Source organism: Colletotrichum graminicola (genome assembly GCF_000149035.1).
Source record: "Colletotrichum graminicola M1.001 genomic scaffold supercont1.86, whole genome shotgun sequence".
Taxonomy (NCBI): Eukaryota; Fungi; Ascomycota; class Sordariomycetes; order Glomerellales; family Glomerellaceae; genus Colletotrichum; species Colletotrichum graminicola.
Genome location: NW_007361090.1, coordinates 59,169 through 78,598, shown reverse-complemented (window position 1 = coordinate 78,598; position 19,430 = coordinate 59,169). Strand labels below are relative to the sequence as shown.

The following is a 19,430-nucleotide window of genomic DNA, read 5'->3' as shown; positions in this document are numbered from 1 at the left end:
TAGTCGTTCATGCAAATGGAAAATCGAAACTAGTAAAACAGGGCTGTGGGAGATATCAAACTTCATAGTGTCTCTTTTACATTTGCCGGCGCGGACTCTTTCCACTGCCAGAACCACTTTGGATAGAACTCGTCAACTCGCCATACCATACCGTCAAGCCATTCTTGCGCAGCAACTAGCCGGTCCTCGGCCTCGGCCAATTTCATCTTGGCCATCGTCTGCCGGGTAGGTATCTCCGCCAAGGTTTCGAGATCAGGAGCTCGGTACTCGAGCTGCACCACATCCAAGAGGGCGATGTTCTGATCCAAGGCTTGATTCATGTTCTCGAATGTCATGGACAAGCATCCCAATGCCTTTGCTGGGACAAGTCGTTGCTTCATTTCCTGGTCCCACTGCATCTGTTCCTTGTCCCGTAACAGGTTGTATCTGCCATATTTGTCGAGAAAATCGGCGTTCTTGGCGAGAAACTCGTTCAAGTTGCGTCGAAACTCCCTCGTGTCACATGCTTCGACCGCCGAGTTGTTCCAGAGCCTGAGCTTCTCGTCGTATCCCACCTTGGCACCCGCGGCGTTGTCCAAGTCCTGCACCATGGCCTTGGAAAGTTCGACGTCGGTCTTCGCGACGTTTCGGGCGTGTAATGCGCGCGCATTGCACTCTTTGTAGGCCAAGGCACGCTTGGTCAATTCTTCGCTGCTCTGGTTTGCCCGACGTTGCTCTTCGGTCTGTCCTGAGGCTGGTGGGCTGGCAGTTGCGGCACCAGGCTGTAAGTTCGTAAGGTGTCAGATTTCCGTTGACCAGATGGATGATCGTTGGGATGAACAGTACCTCTGTGCCTGTATTTACTGCGGGACCAGTCTGTGCCTTGCTTGAAGCCTTTCTTACTTGTCAATGCTGCATCATAGACGTATGGATGGGGTTGGAGACAACAGCCTACATTCGTTTTCATCGTCACCTTCTTCTTCTTTTTTGAACTGGACGGACGCCTCTTGGAGGAAGACTTGGACTTGGGGCTCTATGACGAAGTATCAGCAGGCTGAGGATGAATGTTTGTAACAAAACGTCATACCTTTCTTTTCGTACTACTTGTGGAAACGGCAGCGACTGGCTTTACACCAGCGGGCTTCGAGGAAGAACTCGATTGATCATTAGAGGTCGACGAAGAACTCGACTGATTATTGGAGGGCCAATTGAGTAGCTTATCGGTCTCCGTAGGCGGCAGGACAATCAGTGAATCATCCGATACGCTGGACTCGCGATCGTCGTCAGCCTCGGAGTCGGGCACTTCTGTGTTTCTGTCCCTAGACGGAGTGAACTCTATCGACGGGAGAATAGTGCGGTCCTGATGGTCAACGAATTCGTCTGTCGTATGGGTCATGATATTCGCGTTGGCGAGGGCCGCCGCTGGCCTGGCGGATCGACGTAGACCAGCAAGCTTGCCAAAGGTAATATTCTTATGACGAGATATCGGAGGCATGGAGGGCAAGCGCAGAGGAGGGGGAGGGGGCGTCACCGGGAGACTTTTGTGTCTGTCTCTGTTGCGACCTGGGACTGTCGGGGGCCTCCTGATAGGAGCCTTTTCATGTCAGCGGGTTCAAGCAAGACCAAGAAAGGACCGTGGACAGAGATATAAACCACTGACTTGGTTGACCATAGTCGTACCGACGCCCGTAGACATTGGGTGAAGGAGATTCGTACGCGACTCTGCTGTCTTTTTCTGTGAGTTGACGGAGTCAGAAACGCTCGGGTTCACCTTTTGTCTCTCCAGTGCCGCCACGAGGCCTCTGAATTCGTCATTTCGGGTCTTTCTCGAAATCCTTAATCTACTCTTGTTAATCTTCTCCGCCACTGCTGAATGTCTTGGGTAGAAATTGACACGGTTAGCGCGGAATGAACCCATCATCATGGTCCCTACTTCGACGTAGAGAATAAACCAAGAAGTTCTTCGGCTGGAAACTGGAATAGAAAAAAAGTCAAACACAGGTCGCTACAGATATTATGTTGCCTTGTACGGAGCACTGGGATCCCCTTTATTCTTTTATTGTTAAGCTATTACTTAGACTCTATTCTACTCCTGGTCACTGCCTCAAGTTGATTGGTGCATGTAGAGATCGGGCTTGCATGGGACGTCTATCAAACCTGTTATCTGGGCCTTGTTCTTGATGTTGCAATCTATCCCTGTAGCATTCGTCGGGGCGACGGACTGATCTAAAGTGCCAAAAGTCGTTCAATCCTGCTGCCGTCACGTTTCTTTTTCGAGACATTGCAGCGTCTGCAACCGAGAGTCGGCCGCTTTCAACATGGCTTGTAAACAAGGGCCAGGGTCTTATCACACCGCGTTGCCCTTTCCAGGTTGTACTGTTCCTTTTTCTTGTACGAAGTGTAACCTGTTTACATGCAGTCTTGCCAGCCATTCCGGTTACTAGTGTAAGATGACATGCAAGTTTGGTGTAGTTGGTTGCCCTCGGAGACGCGTTCGAGGCTTCGTTTTCTTGTTTCTAGATCAGGTATTCAGGCACTCACTCGTGTGCACATAATTGCCATGGCTTGCTGCTCCAGTATCGACTACTTGCATCATCGGTAGCTCATGTCAAGTGGCCTATGATATCTATGTGGTCATGGGATGCACTGACGATATTATCTCCGGAACTCCCGAACGACGCGGTTAATGTGTTCTGGCCTAGTGACAACTCCCCAGCAATTACTTATTTTCTCGGCGCCCATCAACTTTATTTCCAGACTATCGCTTCTTCGCTTCTCCGCACTCGACATGGAGCTTCTCAGACTCAAGGGCCACAGCCATTGGGAACACGTGCAAGTACTATGGCGTTCGGCCTCGTCATTCTGGGGTACATATAGGTTCATCCACGGACACCTAGATAGCTTTGGAGGTTATCTGTCGAGTAGAGGATTTCCGTCATGTTTCTCTCGCATCGCTGCATGGCCACAACGACTCATTGGAGAGTTATATGTGGGGTTAAACCCTGGAAAAAGAAAGTTGCGAAGCCCGGGTAAGCTTCCCCTGCATCCCGTCTCCGCTCCCCCCTTTTCTTCCATGATCTGCTGGGGCACCAGAGCTACACTAGACGAGCTTCACGAGCTGTGCAAAGTGTTGTTTGGTGTAGATGGGAGTTTCCGGTCTTGTCGAGTCTAAGAAAGGGCGAGGTTAATCAACCCTTAATGCTAGTGAAATATGCCTTCTCTTAAGCTCCAACTCGTACACAATCACACAAAAACACGGTGGGAAAACAGCTGAGACCGGGCAGCCAACAATGCTCGTAATCTCGCGAGGCAGGGCGCAGATTTCAGGTGGCCCGAGATGCTTGCAGTTTGCTAGCGTCATTACTTTCGAGATCGGGAGACAAACAGAGGAACCCGACTGGCCAAACCACTATTCACCGGCCAGGGGAAATGCACTCATCAAACAACCCTTGCAGTGGAAGAGGCAGGGGTCTCTGTCTGTTGCTTTCTTCTGCATTGTGATGTTATTGAAGGCATCCTAGGGACCGCAGGTGAGTGGGGAGCTCGGGTGCCTCTGATTTAAATTTAGCAGTCATATTGGCGCGGCATTCTCGCGACACTTTCGCGCTTCGAGTGCGAGGATGAAGTGATGGGGGAGCATGGCATGTCCTACCTCTTTGCTCCCTCTTGAAGACCGTTCTCTCTGCGTTTCAGTATCTCCCTTTCTTGATTTCTTCGTGCTACTCGGTCCCCGGGGGGGCCACAGACATGTATCGACACCGACTCCGCCGGCGAGCCTGGCACGATCAAACTTCTTCTTCAAGACAGGCAGGACTAAGACCAGATGAAGTCCGGTATACTGACATTCGACAGCGCCTTCGGCTAGGACCGTTAGAGGTACGTATGCTGCCCTAATGCACATACCGACGGTCCACGGCGAACCGCAGGCAGGGGAGGACGGCACTTCAGCGAGTAATCTTCAAGAGATACGGAATAAGGCCTCATGGATCACAAACACCTATTATGGGGAACGACACTAACGCCGTTGTGTGTGTGTGCGTGTGTGACCGGGACGGGCCGGCCGAATGGCGCCGGAGGCGGTCAGAGCGGAGTTGGGCCGGTTTCGTCCGATGGCACACGGATTTAGGTTTATTTCCATTCCCTCGTCGATTACAAAGCAGCGTTATTTTCCTGCGGGATCGTCCCTGCAACCCTGCGCTTTCGTTTCATGCCCTACAGTCTGCAGTGTGGGTGGCGGCACTGGGGGAATCTTTCCTCCCCTCCCCCCCCCCTCCAAAGGAGCCGCGAGCAGACGCCCTTCTCGCCGCCCAGCCGCGATGGGAATCACGCAATCAACTCTCACCATGACGAACCCGTCAATGAGCCCCCAATTCAACTTGGGTTTCCATCGTTGATTTAAGCTTCTGGGGCCGTTGTCCACGGAAACGCCCGATTGGCCGTCACTTGCGTGTGCTACTTACTCTCATCAGCTCTATCTGGTCTAACCTGGAGAGAGGGGGAGAAAGAGAGGGTGAAAGGGGGCCATGTTGCCGGTGACATCTGCAATGCTTCACACGGCCCCCCCCCTCTATTTCTTTTGGAGCCTCGTTTTCTGGTGGATTTCTCAGCGCCACGTTTCTCTTCCCCCTCCGTTAGCGGGCATCCATGATTCGCTGCGATGCAAATCCCGTCCGAGCCGCCTGTAGGACCACGACTCGACAGCGGGCTTTTGCGTCGGTGCGGCGGAGTATCAGTCGGACAAGGCATGAACGGACAAGCAAACATTTCGCATTTGTCAGCGCGGCAGAGGATCTTGGCCGAGGCCCCGTCCGGGGTGTAAAGCGATCCTACTCCACATGGCACTTTGTCTGTTACCTCTTGTGTCGGTTCCTTGTGCGTCTTCGTAGGTGCGAGTGTGTGTGTATCATTTGCCCGTCAGAAAGAAGCCGGCGGTGCCTCGTGAAGGAACACCCAACGTGCTCCGACTCAACGTGCTCAGGTTGATCCTGGTGACTTGGATCATCTGATTATGGTGATGACGATAAAGATGAAGAAGCTGATGATGATGAAAACTCGGCCTCCCCTGTTAGATCCGGGACCAAAAAGGACACACACACACACACACACACACACACTCACACAACAAAACAAAAGGCCAGTGTCACGGCTGCTACGTCGAGTGTCCAACCGGCAAAGCGCACATTAGTCAACCGAGACCCGCCCGTCGAACTCGACAGAAACGCCCGATCGCCGTCCCGCACCCACCCCACTCGGGCTCGTCGTGTATCTGGGCAGAGCTATCAGTCCCACCGCTCTTTCGAGACCAAGTGCGAGGTTGCGGCGGACTACGTTTCCACCGGGTTCCCAGATGTTTCGGGAGGGGTGGCGAGGACATATATAGCTAGCTCCATGACTTCCACGTCTTGACTGTTGGAAATTCACGCTCATCTACGAACAGAACCATATACCCCATACCCCATACACCATAAACAACCGGCAAACACCAAAACCGCAACCATGACTTACAATCTTCACGATGCCACTGTCCCCCTCCTCCTCGCGGGTCTCAAGACGCTGCTCAACCTCTTGAGCAAGGCCGAGGCCTATGCGGCGGAAAAGTCCATCGCCGCCGACTCGATCCTCGGGTGGAAGCTCGCCGACAACATCGACATGCTCCCCTTCTCGTTCCAGTACTTCGTCGCCGCCGACTGCGCCATGAAGATTGTCACCCGCGTCCAGGGCACCGAGCCCCTGGCCTGGGGCAAGGACTTTGCCGGCCTCGGCGACCTGCGCAAGCGCGTCGAGGAGACCATTGCCCTGGTCGAGGCGGCCGACCCCAAGACCTTCGAGGCCCGCACCGACGCCCTCGTGCCCCTCGGCCTCGGCTCCGGCAAGGGCGAGATGCAGATCCGCGCCCGCGACTACGTCGTCGCCTTCGGCATGCCCAACTTCTTCTTCCACATCCAGACGGCCTACTGCATCCTGCGCGCCAAGGGCCTCGAGCTCGGCAAGAGCGACTACCTCACCCCTTTCATGGGCCCCTTTGTCGAGGCGCACCAGAAGCAGCAGCAGCAGTAAAACCGAGGGGGGGAACGCAAACGTGGCGAGAGGAGGGGAAATCATCGTCACATGATGACGCCCGGAGGGGGTTCCTGGGATTAGAGCATGGAAGAATACAAAAAATAAATAGTATGAATTAAATGAATTGAACAAGTCAGCAAGATCAGATGCGCGAGTTGACTACTTCTTACCTGCACCCCCCCCCCGCGAGGACAGGACCACTAGTGACGATGTGTGAGTTGCCCAACCCACATGGATTTCACCATGTGACCCTCCCTAGCTGGTACGTATGGATGGGCATCCGCTCGAGGAGCTCCAAGTGTCCCATGTGGCTGCCCCCGGAATTTCGTACCATGACTCGCCGTTGATGACTGTGTATAAATGAACATGAATGCGACGGGTTCGTTTCAGGACTGATGAGTGCGACTAGCGGGAGGAGAAGGACAGGGTGAGGAACGATGGAGCAAATAGACTCAGAACGGGTTGTGCGTGTTCCCGAGTCTCAAGTTACACCGCCCATCTTCATCATCAAGAGGCATCAGGAGCATCGTCAACATCATCATGAACCCCTCACCTGAGGATCGGGACGTGGGGATTCTCACCCACTGTCACAGCCGTCTGTCTCTAGCCAATTAAACATTTTCAATTCAAGAGTGTGCCCCGCCCCCACCATGACTGACTTTGATTTTACCCCGCCGAGTACACACACACTCAACACTCACTCGCTCACTCATCGTCGGCTCATCGACGCAGTACCTTCTCACTCACCTCCCGCGGGCTCATCTCACATTGAACACTTTACACTCACAACTCGGCACACCTCAATCATCCGCCTCGCACACAAGATGGGCGAACCCGGCGAGGCTGAGGCCCTCGCCACGCCCGAGTTCTGGAACGAGCGGTACACAAAGTCGGACGGCTCGAACCCGACGCACGAGTGGTTCCGCACCTTTGCCGCCCTCGAGCCCTTCTTCCAAAGGCACCTCTTCTCTCAGATACCCCCGGAGTCGGCGCCGCGTATCATGCACCTCGGGTCCGGCGATAGTGTACGTTGCTCACCCTCACTCACTCATTCCCTGTACTCATTGTTTCAACTTATATCACACACTCGAACCGCCCATCTCACTCTCTGAACTCGTCTTTTACACAAATATACACAAATACACACACAAATACACTCACACACACACACACACACACACACACACACACACACACACATACATACACACACGCACGCGCTAACACCACCAGACCATCCCCGCCGACCTCGCCGAGCGCGGCTACCGGAACCAGCTGTGCCTCGACTTCTCCACCGTGGTCGTCGACCTCATGGCGGCGCGCCACGCCGCCGTCGACGGCATCGAGTGGCGCTGGGCCGACGTCCGCGACATGCCCGACGCCGCGCCCACGGGCTCCGTCGACGTCGCCTTCGACAAGGGCACCATGGACGCCATGATCCACGGCAGCCCGTGGTCGCCGCCGCCGGACGTCCGCGACAACACGGCGCGGTACCTGCGCGAGGTCCACCGCGCCCTGCGGCCCGCCGCCGGCGTCTTCCTCTACGTCACCTACCGCCAGCCGCACTTCATCCGGCCGCTGCTCGAGGCCGCCGGCGCGTCGTGGGACCTCGACATGGAGGTGCTGGAGGGCGGGGAGAGCGCGTTTGATTACTATGGCTGGGTCCTGCGCAAGAAGGCGGCGGACTCGTGAGGGGAGGGACTGCGTGCCAGGGGGGAAGGGGAGGTCAAGGGATTGGGCTTTAGATACCTCGGCTATAGACATGTACTTGGATTCACAAATCATATAGGGAGTTGCCGTCTCATATTTCTGGGTCGGACTGGGCGGTAGCGACTGTAGAGGGAGACCAGTTGACCGTCTTGGGATTCCGGTCAACTGGAGTGAGGGATGGCGGTGTGTCGGACAGACTCACCCCCTTATGGCCAATTTCGCGCCGGCCGAGTGAACACTTGCGTCTTCATGTCTCTCTATCTTGTTCCTGGTCAATGGCACCAGCCAGCCAGGAGTATCGAGACAATGGACGCCGTAGTTTCACCCCCATCACTGTCACGGTCAAGAGGACGTTGCGCACGCACACAGATGGCATCAAAGACATCTGTCTCGTACGTTCTCCCTGCTATCTGTCTGTCTTTCTATCTGTCTCATGGACTACCTCGGCACCACCGTCCCTTACATTCCGAAAACCTTACCCCCTGTCTCACCGCTAGTTTCAGAACCCCAGTACTCGGTTCGCCCTCTCGATCAGCTCCCGCTCGCCGCGTCCCTCCCCCCCCTCAGCCGGCAGCAGCAGCCTCTCCAGTCCCATCGCCCGCCTCGCCTCCGCGCCCCTGACGGCCTCCTCCCCGGGCCGCCCGACGTGCTCGCTCTCCCCTTTTCCGCCGGGGAAATCCGGCCCCGGAAGGCCCGAGAGGAAGGCCTCCCGCTGCCGCGCCAGGTATGCGACGTTGAGATCCGTCGCCGGGCACACGGGCACGTACAGCACGCTCGAGTCCCCCGCGCCGCGGTGCACCGCGTCGACGGCGTGCACCTGGTCCCCATGCCACGCGACGTAGTCTCCGGGCCGGATCCGCGGGACGTGGACCATCGTGCCGCCGCCGAGTCGCAGGTGCGGGTGCAGCGCGTCGCTCAGCTCCTGGCAGTGGCCCGGCGTCGCACCCTGCAGCTCGCTGCTCATCGCCTCTCCGCCTGCGAACGCCCAGTTGTCCTCGGCCAGGAAGCCCTCGGCGCCGTCGGCAGCCCCCGAGGTCATCTCCCGAACCTCCCGCCGCGGCCGGAAGAACGGCCGCAGCAGGAAATAGGCCGTCGAGAGCTGGACGAGCGGGTTCACCAGTAGAGTGCCCTCGCGCGGCCCGCACGCGCTCATGCTCAGCCACCCCTGGAACATGCGGAACATGCTGCACGCGCCGGCGCCGTTGTACAGGTCCTGCACGGCTCCGACGCGCGCCGTCGCGTCCCACGGGTCGTAGGCCTCCCAGTCGCCACGGAAGACGGCGTCGTAGGTGCCGCCGCGGCCATACCCGTCCCGCTCCCAGCGCTCCACGGATCCGCCATCGACGTGCGGGCCGAGGGCAAAGGTTGCGTCGCCGGGCTGTCGTAAGCGCAGGCGGTCAGCGTACGTCAAGGGCTGCATCGAGATGGCGGCGTCGGTCGACGCGTGCCAGAGCTCGCGCATCAGCGTCTCCTGCGTCTTCAACATGTTAGGGTGCGCCCGAGCCCGGATCTGTGGGGGGGACCAGTAGAGCTCGTAGACCTGCGGGTTATCCGGTGGGAAGGCTGGATACATGCCGTGTCAGTCGAAGTCGAGTGGCCATGGGACGGTTCACACTTACCCTTGGTGGATGGGTTCCTGCGCACGTACGCCTCGATCTCGTCTTTATACGATCTCGCCTCCGCCTCGTCGACGACGCCTCGGATGACCAAGGCGCCCCTCTTGCGGATCTCGTCCCGCAATGCCGCCACGCCCGCCTTGAGGTCCCGGAACTCGACGCTGGGGATCGCGGCCGGCCCCGCGGCCCGGACGACCTCGTTCTCCTCCCGCAGCGCGCGCAGAAGGCGGCCCCAGGACTGTGCCACGGCGGCCTCGTGCCCGGCGACGAGGTCCCGCTTGAGCGCGCGGAAGCGGTCGGGGAGGGGCGCGCGCTCGGTGCCCGAGAGGGAGACGAAGACGGACGAGATGTCTCCCTCTCTTTTGGGCGCGTGGTGGGCCGTGGCCGCAGCGCCCATCGTCATGACGGTGCGGTGCTGGGGTCGGAGGCGAGGGAGGGCGGCGAGACGGGACATGATGTTATGGTATGGCACCCCGTGGGACGAGTTTTTGATGGTGTAGATTATACGGACTATATGGCCGCTGTGTAACTCGACCTCGCGAAGCTCTCAGAAAACAACAAAAGCCCAGCGAGACTCAACCGTGGGCTTTACCAGTGCCAATAAGAAGACTCAAATATGTAGGGTATATCATAAGATCAAAGATCAACAACTCATGTATGCTCCCCCCCCTCCGAGACACAAGACTCGCCATCGCAGACGAGAGCCCATTTGTCTTGTATCCAATAAGCCGGCCACCTTCCAAGTGCCTTTCTTTCAGCCAACGTCGGGCTTCTGAAGACGGCCATCCCGATGCCAAGCATGCAGAGAGTCTTAGCATGCTCCATCAAGCCGTGACGTGAGGGCGTCATCGCGAGGGCGGGGAGGGATAGGCGGGTAGGGGCCGCCCACCCGATACCTATGTTGGGGACGCTCAGGGATCACCCACATGATGACATGCATCCATCCTCTCCAGATTTCGAGACTAATCTGGCCTTGGACAAATCACTTTGCGATAAATGGTCGGGTGGCGGTGGAGCCGATGCGGAGGGAACCCCGAAGGGTTAGAGGGGAGGTTGCTCACCACAAAAGCATCCAAACATGCTAACCCTAACCCTAACCACAGGGCTGGGTAAGCTACTTTGGGGACTCCATGGTCGCCTTATCGACATGTACGTGGTATAAATATATATATATATATATGTGTGTGTATGTCCGTGGTCCGTCCGACCCGTCAAACAACGCCAGACAGAGGGCTTTGGTATTAGACTATCGTACCCAAAAGGAGGCCTGCCTGCCCACGCAAATTCCATCAAATCCCCAGCAAAAACCATCCATCGTTGCTGGCGTTACAGATGCTGAAAGAGGAAGAAAGCGGGAGGGGCACAAAGGCACAAAACACAAAATAACAAGTCGCCCGCCCACTCCGGCTCTCTGGTGTTGATACAGATGGTGAAATAATACAAACGAAATGGGCCCCGCATCCCTTCACCTCGCTTGCCCCCCCCCCCGTCAACTGTCTCCCAGTTGCCCGTTCGCCCTGCGTATCCGACTCACTTCGCTCCTGAGATCGCGGTTCTCCGTCTCGAGCCCGCCCAGCCGCTGCCTGGCCGCATTACGGTCCTGCGAGCGTCCCTCGCGCTCTGCCTTGAGCTTGTTCTCGAGGTCGCGTAGCTTGAAAATCCATCGGTTGTCCGTCGGCTCCCTCTCTGCGAGCGTGCTTTCATATGGGTTGTGGTTGATGGAGCCGGGCGTCGTCGCCGTAACGGTTTGGTTCGAGACGCTGCGCGTCATCGTCGGCGTCCGCTCGCTCTTGCGGCCCTTTCGTTCGCGCTCGCGAGGCCCCGTGGGGATGGACGGCGAGGGGCTGCCGCTGGCGGGGTCGGGGACAGCCGCGCTGGGGTCGTTGGTTGCCGAGTAGGCGGCCCGGGTTCTGACATCCTGCGCGGTCCGCAGCGTCGCGTTTTCCACCTTGAGCTGGCGGTAGGCGTCCTCCAAGCGCGACATCCTGGCCTGCTCGTACGACCCGAGGGTCCCCGACGTCATACTGTTGCGCACAATGGTCTCTAGCCGCTCCAGCTTCTTCGTCCGGGCCTCGAGGTTGGTCTCGAGACTCTGGTACTCGCGCCACAGGTCCCGCTCCACACCCTTGATGCGGGACGAGAAGCCGCCAACCATCGTCTCGATCGTCTTGACCGCCGCCATGAGGTTTTTGCTGAAGCCAGGCAGCATCGTGGCCACGGCCTCGAGGGAGGGCAGGGCACGCCCGTTAATGAGGCTGTTGTCATGAGCCCAATCTGTGCCGCAGAGGGCTGAGAGCCGCGTCCACAGCACCAGCAGGAGGTTGTTTCGCTCCGTCAGCTGGTCCTTGAACGTCGACTCGAGCTGCGACATCCTCTTCTTGTCCTGGGCGCGCGCCGACTCGAGCTCCGAGATGCGCTGCTCTTGCGTGCTGGCCGTGTTGGACACGTGAACGTGCCTAGTCTGGAACGTCTCGAACTGGTTCCTCGTCGTGCGGTGCGCTTGCCTCTCCTTCTCGAGCTCTCCTGAGAGTTTGCGGGCCTCCAGTCCGTGGGATTCGAGCAGCGCGTCGCGCTGCTTGATGAGGCGGTCCTTCTCGACAAGCGACGCCTTGGTGGTGTCCAGCTCGCGGACCGTGTTCTCGAGCTCGCGCTGGAGCTTGGCAATCGACTGGTTTTTATAGTCCCCTCGTCAGTGGCACGAAGACAAAAAATCACACATTTAGAGCCTCGTGTCTCGCTCACCTTGAGTAGGCTGGAACGCGTCCCGTTAAGATCGCCCAGTGCCTCTCTGAGATTGTTCTCCAGCTCCATGAGCCGTTCCTTCCATTCGGTCGCTTCGACTTCGCGTGAGGTAAGACTCTTACGCAACCTCCGAGCTTCGTCTTTGGCCGCCGACATTTCGCGGTTAATTTCGTTGACGAACTGCTGCACCTCCTCCTTCTCCTGGTTGGAGACCATCTCGTGCTGCCGGCGCTCCGTCGCGAGGCGTTGCTCGAGCTCCTTGACCCTGTCGCGTTCGTCGCGTAAGCTCTGCTCGGTGTTGGCGAGTGCCGCTTCGAGATCGCCGATGCGGATCTTGTCGCCCTCCTGCTCCTCGCGGAGGAAGGCGATCTCGCCCTGGCTGGACTCTTGTTGCACACTGAGCCGCTGCGCCTTGTCGTTGGACTCGAGCAGCTTGTTCTCGAGCTCCTCGGACTCCTTGTTAGCGTCCGCGAGCTCTTGCTCCAGCTGCTGTATCCTGCGGATCTTGGCAGCCTGCTCGTCCTCCAGTCCCACCAGGGCCTCGCTCATCTTACGCATCTCCTCCTGCAGTGCATCAAAGTTTTCGGTCCTGTCGTTGAGCTCGTGCTGGAGTCTCTGGATTTCGTCGTTGCGTTGGTCTGCCTCGCCTTCGAGGGCGTCAATCTCCTCTTGTGCCTCTTTCCGCAGCGCCTCAAACTCCGTCTCCATGTCGGCTTGCTCCCTGAGCGCCTCGTCTCGCTCGGCCTGCAGCGCCACAAGGTCGTTCATGGCGTTGTCCAGGTCCTCCTGGAGGGCAACAGCAATTTCCTCTGCCTCCCTCTTGCCCTCGACTGCGGTCTCGAAGTCGGCCATGCAACCCTCTAGCTCTCGTTGGAGTTCCTGGTTCTGCAGTTTGATCTCGCTGATCTTGTCGCGCGTCTCGGCGAGCTTGTTCTCGAGCTCTTCACGCTCCAGCTCGTCAACCTCTGTTATCTGAGTCCTACTGGCGCTCACGCGTGATATGGACCTGCGATGCGCACCGGCCCGCGATGCCGAACGATCCAGGAGAGAGTCGATTGTCGACGGCGCAGGGCCTCCCCGCCGTTGTGCCATCTTGAGATCCTCAATCTCCTGGTAAAGACGTTCCTTTTCGCGGTTCCTCGACGTAAGCATCGAGGTCTGCGCGCCGACTTCGCGTCGCAGCTCGGCATTCTCGTGCCGCAGCTGCTCACTCTCCCTGCGCAGTTCCTCGACCAACGTGCTGGCGGCACTGAAACCGCCGTTGGTCTCGTGGTCTCCCGAGAGGCCAGACACGGGGCGGCTGGGTGACGTCTGTCTGGGTTTCTTGGTGATGTTGTAGATGTTGGTCGTGTGGTGCAGGCCGCCGTGGCCGCTGCTCATTTCCTGCTTCATGCGGAAGATCTCGTCGCGGAGCTTGCGGTTGTCTTCGTCAGACTGCTCGCGCCGTGCCGTCTCCTGCTCGAGAAGATCCTTCCAGACATCCGCCTCTTCCTGGGTGCCGAGGTTACCGCTCGTCCTCTCGCCCAGCGACCTGACGACCTCGCTCAGCTTGCGCTTCTCTGCCTCCTTTGCCATGCTGTCGTTGCGAAGCCTCTCGATCTCGGTGACGTACTCCTCGACGCGCTCGCGCAAGTAGATGAGCTCCTCCTCGCGCTCCTGGGCATCCTGGTCGGAGGAGCTGTCGTTGGACGAGCCGCCGCTCTTGGCCGTGCCGGGTCGGTCCTGGTCCTCCTTGAGCTGCTTCTCCAGCTCCTTGACCCTCCTCCGCAGTGCCTTGTTGTCGCGTTGGATGACGGCGAGGTTCGTCTTGAGCTCGACGTTCTCCGAAATCATCTCCTTGACACCCTCTTCGGATAACTTGTCGAGGCGGTCGCTGAGGAACATGACCTTGAGCTTGAGGTCGAAATTCTCCTTGGACAGCCGCTCGATGGTGCTGCTCTGCTCCTTGAGCGTCAGGTTCTTACCAGACCTGGTGGAAGCGCCGAGGGGCATGTCCGAGGGCTTCCTGGGCGTCACGAAGCCGCTCTTGGTCCTGTATTCCTTGGCCAGGGACTCGGGCACGTGCACGTTTCTAACGTGCCGGGCGATGACGGTGTCGGTGGGGGCGGTGAGGTTCTCTTTGGAGGGTTTCGGCGTGGCGAGGAGGTCTTCGTTTCGCCTCGGCCGCCGCGGCGTGAAGGCGTTCTCGGCCTCTTCGAGCGTCTCGAGCTGGTTGGGTAGCGGGTCCTGGTCGTCCATGCCGGAGACCATGCTGCCCATGCTCACGGAGCGTGACAGTATGCTACTGAGGCTACGGGGCAGGCTCGACGTGGTTGCAGCGCCGGCCGAATGCATGGCAAAGTCGACGCCCAGGTTGGCGGTGCCGTCGCTCTCGAGATCATCGTGGGTATCTGGGTTGGTGACGAAGGAGGAGACAGAGGAGCGCTGGCTGGTGACGCGACTTCGCAGATACTTAGGCCGCGTGCCGTAGCTCAGGGCATGCCCCGGTGTGCTGCCGGCATCGACGGGGTCACCATGGATGCTTCCATCGGACTGTTTGCTGCGCAAGGTGGTGGAGGGGGAGCCGGCGGGGGACTCTGCGCGAGAAAAGGAAATATCGTCGTCTGTATGCTCGGCCGGGATGGGCGCCAGCGACAGCTTGTCGGTGCGGCCGCTGGCGCTGGACAAAGCCCTGGAAATGGTGCGGGCGGCGGCGGCGGCGGCGGGCGACGAGGACATGGTTTCGAGGGAGGACGTCGTGTTGGAGACGTCAGCAGAGGCAGAGTCTTGGGGCCGCAGCTCAGAGAGGTTATTCATGTTGGACATGGCCGAGTCGTCGTCGTCGTCGTGGTTCGCTTCGGGCCTCGGACGGGGGATGGGACTGGGGCTGGCAGGGGGTTGTCTCGCGGGTGCAGGGGACCTTGCGGACGAAGCGGCGCCGTCGAAGAGGTAGGTGTCGTCGGTGCCCTCGTGGGTTATGGTTGGGATGGGAGAGAGGCGGGAGACGAAGCTCGACTCGACGTCCTGGAGATGGGCGCGGACGGCAGACTCGGCCAAAGAGTCGCCATGACGAGAGTCGTCAAAGGTGGCGCCCTCGACGAAGCTGGTGTCGGGGACGGCAGAGGTTTGAGGTCGTGGGGGAGGGAGCATGGATTCGTTTGAGGGATCGGGGCCGGCAGGCGGCTTGGAAAGGGGGGTCTTGCGGCCGGTGTCTGGGTCGGTGTCGGTGTCGCGGTCAAGGTTATGGCTGTGTTCTTGACCAGGCCCACCGTCGTCGGAGGGGTCCTCGTTCGGGGTCTTGTTGTTTTGCGACTGGTGAGCGGAGGCGTTTTCGGGATGATGGAGGAACGAGGCATCGTCTTGGTCGTCGCCATCGACACGCAGAGCGGTGGTCGGGCGGTTATCGGCGTCGTCGTGGTGGCCGTCGCGGGTGGATGGGCTCGAGGGCCTGTTCTCCTCAGGTTCCATGGTGGACGATGGCTGCACGGATCGGAGGATGCATTCGGTTAGCTGAGCAGGACAGGTTTCCTTTGTCTCGGTCGAGGGGGGTTGGTCGACGGTCGACGGTCCACGAGGTAACGAGTAGCCGTTTTGGGTTCGGGGCTCGAGTCGAGTCGTTGTCGGCAGCGGCGGCGGCGGCAAAGGAGGAGGAGGATAGGAGAAGGAGGGATGTTGTTGATTAGGTGTGTCGGGATATGTTCCGTTGACCGATGAGGTTCTCAAGTGGATGAAGTCGAATGAAGTCAAAGCAGCTGACTATTAGCTAGTAAATGAGTGTCAGACTTTTTTTTTTGTGCTTTTCCCTCTCTCTGTCGTTCCCTTTCCCGGCCCATTGACAGCATTTGCGGGCGTATCTGAGCGGGTATGCGACGTGTGGCACGGAGCCTGTGCGTGTGCAATGCAGGATGTGTTGGTGGAAGTATGCCAGTGGCCCGGTATTGGGTGGGAAAGGATGGATTGGATGAGCGATGGACCATGGATGCCGCGCGTGGATACTGTCCCGGTACGGTACATGATACCGTCGAAAGGTTATGTAGATAAGTAGGTAGGTACCTAGGTAGGTAGGCAGCTACCTGCCTGACTGTATACCTACCGAGATGGGTACGTACGATACATGGAACTCCCTCTACGGATATATGGGATGGGCATGTACACATACATACTAGGTACCGTAGACAGTACCGTACCGGCTGGGCAAGAGCAAGAGCGAGAGGGGATGGAGAAAGAGCACGTACCTTGGGTTGTTGCCCTTTCTGCTTTGGTTCGACTGTCACCTTTGGTTGGAAGGAGGTCTGGGCTTTTAAGCGCGGTCTGTCGAGAAAAGGAGGTGCGGTGCGGCTGGCAGGAAAACGTGATGGCAGGGAGGCAGGTGCACTCGGCCAATCCAGCGAAAAACACATGTACTGCGTACAGAATCACCCGCACGTACGAAGAAAGAGACGCTGCGATTTGCTGCAACGAATTGCCTGAGGATTTTGCTGTTGGATGGATGCAACGCAACTTAACGCAGAGCTACCTATACGTAGCAGCAGATTGTATTGATTGGATACCCCGATTGACCGGGGTGTGCCGCTGCGCTCGGTCCTCAGAAAACCATTCAAAGAATCAAGCACACTTTCCCTCCTGTCCTTTTTTTCCCCCCTTCTTTCTTTCCCTATTTTTTTAATCGTATTGCAGAGGTACGTACTCTTCCAACCCCTATTCCTCGTCTCGTTGCCGTGCCACCTCTTCTTAAAGGGTGCTAGTGGAAGATGCCTTTGTGTATACTGCTCTTCATGTGGTTCCTCTCCCCCTTATATGGCGTACTTCGTATCTGTACGAGCAAAAACACGGGCTTGTGACTCCGGGCGGCCGGGGGACACCGTGGTGCATCCGAAAGATACCCCGCCGGCCAATGACGGAGCTCCAAGCCAGTCCCCGGCGACGGCATAAGCCATATCTTCCTGCCCGGCCGCATTATCCGCCGAGTGGGCCCTTCTGTCCATCCGTCCGCCATCCCTCACACTCGTGCGCTTGTCGAGTTGCGCTCCCATCCGCGAGATGCAGGAGATAGGGGGCATCTATTCAACTCTATCTCCATCCTTGTGGCTGCAGGGGCTTGGCTGGCCGTCAGAATGACACTTTTGGTTAACACACTATCTTCTCCCACCCTCTCGTCAGGCTAGACACGTCAAGCCAAGTGAATCGTACGCACTAGAAAACAGATGAGGAAGAAATGATGTAAAAAAGACCGAGCAAACCATTCCTCACTATGACACCCCCTCCCCCCTTCCAAAGATGACCCCCACGATGCAGTGCATAAACCCTAACTCTTCGATAGCGACATCGCAAGCGGACGCAACCTCATGTGCGTGCTATTCATCGGACTCCAGCCAAGCGATCACGTCATTTAAGCTTTGGCATGCTGGCCATACTGAGCTAATAACCCGAGTATCCTCTGCCGATGGAGATCCGTCTAGCGGCCGCCGCAACAGGGTTGCTTATGAACTGGGGATCACAGCATATCACACGCATTCATAATGAAGTACAAATCCTGTCATTAAAATTGGTGTAGTTCTATGCTACAGGACCATTTCTCATAGCACTAATTCAATGTCGTCATTAAACCCGATACAGTGGTATACATTTAGTTGGAGATCTTTGGGTTGACCTTCTTTCCGGTCACCTTCTCGTAGACGCCGCGGCCGGCGTCGGTGATCTTCTCGTCGGTGCTGGGGCTAAAGTCGTGGCCAGCCTTCTTGGAGCCGAAGTCGAAGACTTGGGGGTGAATGTCAGTATGGTCCTCGTTGCACTCTAGGTGATGAGAAGACGACTCACCCTTGTCAACGGGGTCCTGCTTCTGCTGACCGGCACCGGCAGTGTTGGAGGCGCCGTTGCTTCCGCCGGCGAGGTTCTTGATCTGATCCATTGTGATGAAGTTGGGGAGGTACTTGAAGATGGATGGTTTTTTGAGTTGAAGATGATTGATGTGAGCTTGATGGTTTATGCATTCAACTCTCACTTGAGCGAGCACCTTTTCAGTCTTTATATACACGTTTATTCACACCATGCCCTTCCACGGCCAAGCCTTCCGTCATCTCAAGCGGGAAAACGAACGCACGCAGTCCACGAGGAAGGACCCCTCCCCCGCTTCCCCCATCGCACTTACCCACCATGACCTAATCTCGCCGCCAAATGTGAGCATGTGTGACGGTTCCTTCCCACTACTTCCCCTGGCGGCTTGTACGTACACGAACGAGTACGTACCGCATATGGCCCACAGGTTCCCGGTTTTGGACGGGGGAGCGAGACGTAGGTACCTGCCTTACACCACCCTGCCTGCCTATGTGTAAGGTGGTTTTCCTGCCTATCCGCCAAGAAGGCGCAATCGGTGGTGGTTGTTGCTACGTCATCGGCGACCAATGCCTCCATCACACTTGGATCCCATCGATTCGCAACCACATTGACGATTGACGAACCCAGCGAACGACAGAACGACATGAGACGACAGAGGAGGGGCCTTATCTGAGCGGCGAAGCTTCTCGGATCATGCCAATGCTCCGACCCGGCACCACGAAGCGATTCGCCGCTGCTACTGTACAGCCTCCCACAGTGGTTACTCGACAAGACAAGAAAAGGACGAGATCCAAGCGATCCAAGCTTTCAAAGCCGACGAACAGCACGAAAAACAAGCTTCGCCGGCCTAGAAAACCGGTCTGGTGCGTCCACCACCATCGCGTCAACGGCCGTCAAGGGGCAGGGTTCCTGATAGACCGTGCCTCTGCAGCGGCAATCTGTTGTTGTCATTCCCCCCTCCATCTCTCGCTGCTCCCCCCACGAGAGGCGAAAAGAGGCCATCCAAGCTTGCCAGGTATCAAGCTTTGTGTTCTAAGAAAAGACCCAGGGTGCCAAGAAAAGGGGTCTTGCACACTGCCTTTTCTCCCGAGACTGTCCAGAGACCCTCTTGGCGAAAGAGCCTGGATGGAGGATAGGCCCCGCCCCCCTGCACTTGGCACATGGCGAGCTTAGCAAACCGAAAGACATGCATCCGGCGACATGTTGCTCGCCCCCCCCCCCCCCAACGTTGTTGACATTCTGTGACCGGTATAATAAATTTCGGAGTAGTCCCATCCATTTTGATCAACTTCCGTCATCGGGATTTCAAAATAGTTAATCTTGACGCCCGATCAGATTATAATATGTTGTAGGTGTCAAGGACTATTATATTAGTTCGGTCTCTGAGTATCGTGGACCAACTTGGGCTCAGGTAGCAAAATCGTTATAGTCTGACATTTATGGGGATGCTGAAATTCGTTCAGACAAATAAGGGAATTGAGAAGAACCGAAACTAGTAGGAGAGAAGTT

At 57.5% G+C, this 19,430-nt stretch overlaps 6 protein-coding genes across 6 annotated transcripts; 2 read left to right on the top strand and 4 right to left on the bottom strand.

Moving 5' to 3' along the window:
* Positions 1 to 62: 62 nt before the first annotated feature.
* GLRG_11415 (uncharacterized protein) lies at positions 63 to 1,675 on the bottom strand (the record flags this gene model as incomplete). Its single annotated transcript, XM_008102099.1, has 5 exons — positions 63 to 761; positions 826 to 873; positions 935 to 1,012; positions 1,067 to 1,573; positions 1,640 to 1,675. 5 exons carry the CDS (start codon positions 1,673 to 1,675, stop codon positions 63 to 65), a joined length of 1,368 nt encoding a protein of 455 aa, XP_008100290.1.
* A 3,800-nt stretch (positions 1,676 to 5,475) lies between these two features.
* Positions 5,476 to 6,036, top strand: GLRG_11414 (uncharacterized protein; the record flags this gene model as incomplete). The annotated part of the gene is made up of 1 exon (XM_008102098.1): positions 5,476 to 6,036. The coding sequence occupies one exon, from the start codon at positions 5,476 to 5,478 to the stop codon at positions 6,034 to 6,036; it is 561 nt and encodes a 186-aa protein (XP_008100289.1).
* An 827-nt stretch (positions 6,037 to 6,863) lies between these two features.
* GLRG_11413 (uncharacterized protein) lies at positions 6,864 to 7,731 on the top strand (the record flags this gene model as incomplete). Its single annotated transcript, XM_008102097.1, has 2 exons — positions 6,864 to 7,064; positions 7,273 to 7,731. The coding sequence occupies 2 exons, from the start codon at positions 6,864 to 6,866 to the stop codon at positions 7,729 to 7,731; spliced, it is 660 nt and encodes a 219-aa protein (XP_008100288.1).
* A 517-nt stretch (positions 7,732 to 8,248) lies between these two features.
* On the bottom strand, positions 8,249 to 9,819 carry GLRG_11412 (uncharacterized protein; the record flags this gene model as incomplete). Its single annotated transcript, XM_008102096.1, has 2 exons — positions 8,249 to 9,312; positions 9,369 to 9,819. The coding sequence occupies 2 exons, from the start codon at positions 9,817 to 9,819 to the stop codon at positions 8,249 to 8,251; spliced, it is 1,515 nt and encodes a 504-aa protein (XP_008100287.1).
* A 1,035-nt stretch (positions 9,820 to 10,854) lies between these two features.
* GLRG_11411 (microtubule associated protein) lies at positions 10,855 to 15,554 on the bottom strand (the record flags this gene model as incomplete). Its single annotated transcript, XM_008102095.1, has 2 exons — positions 10,855 to 12,033; positions 12,108 to 15,554. 2 exons carry the CDS (start codon positions 15,552 to 15,554, stop codon positions 10,855 to 10,857), a joined length of 4,626 nt encoding a protein of 1,541 aa, XP_008100286.1.
* A 2,158-nt stretch (positions 15,555 to 17,712) lies between these two features.
* Positions 17,713 to 17,994, bottom strand: GLRG_11410 (uncharacterized protein; the record flags this gene model as incomplete). The annotated part of the gene is made up of 2 exons (XM_008102094.1): positions 17,713 to 17,843; positions 17,904 to 17,994. 2 exons carry the CDS (start codon positions 17,992 to 17,994, stop codon positions 17,713 to 17,715), a joined length of 222 nt encoding a protein of 73 aa, XP_008100285.1.
* Between the last annotated feature and the right edge of the window lie 1,436 nt (positions 17,995 to 19,430).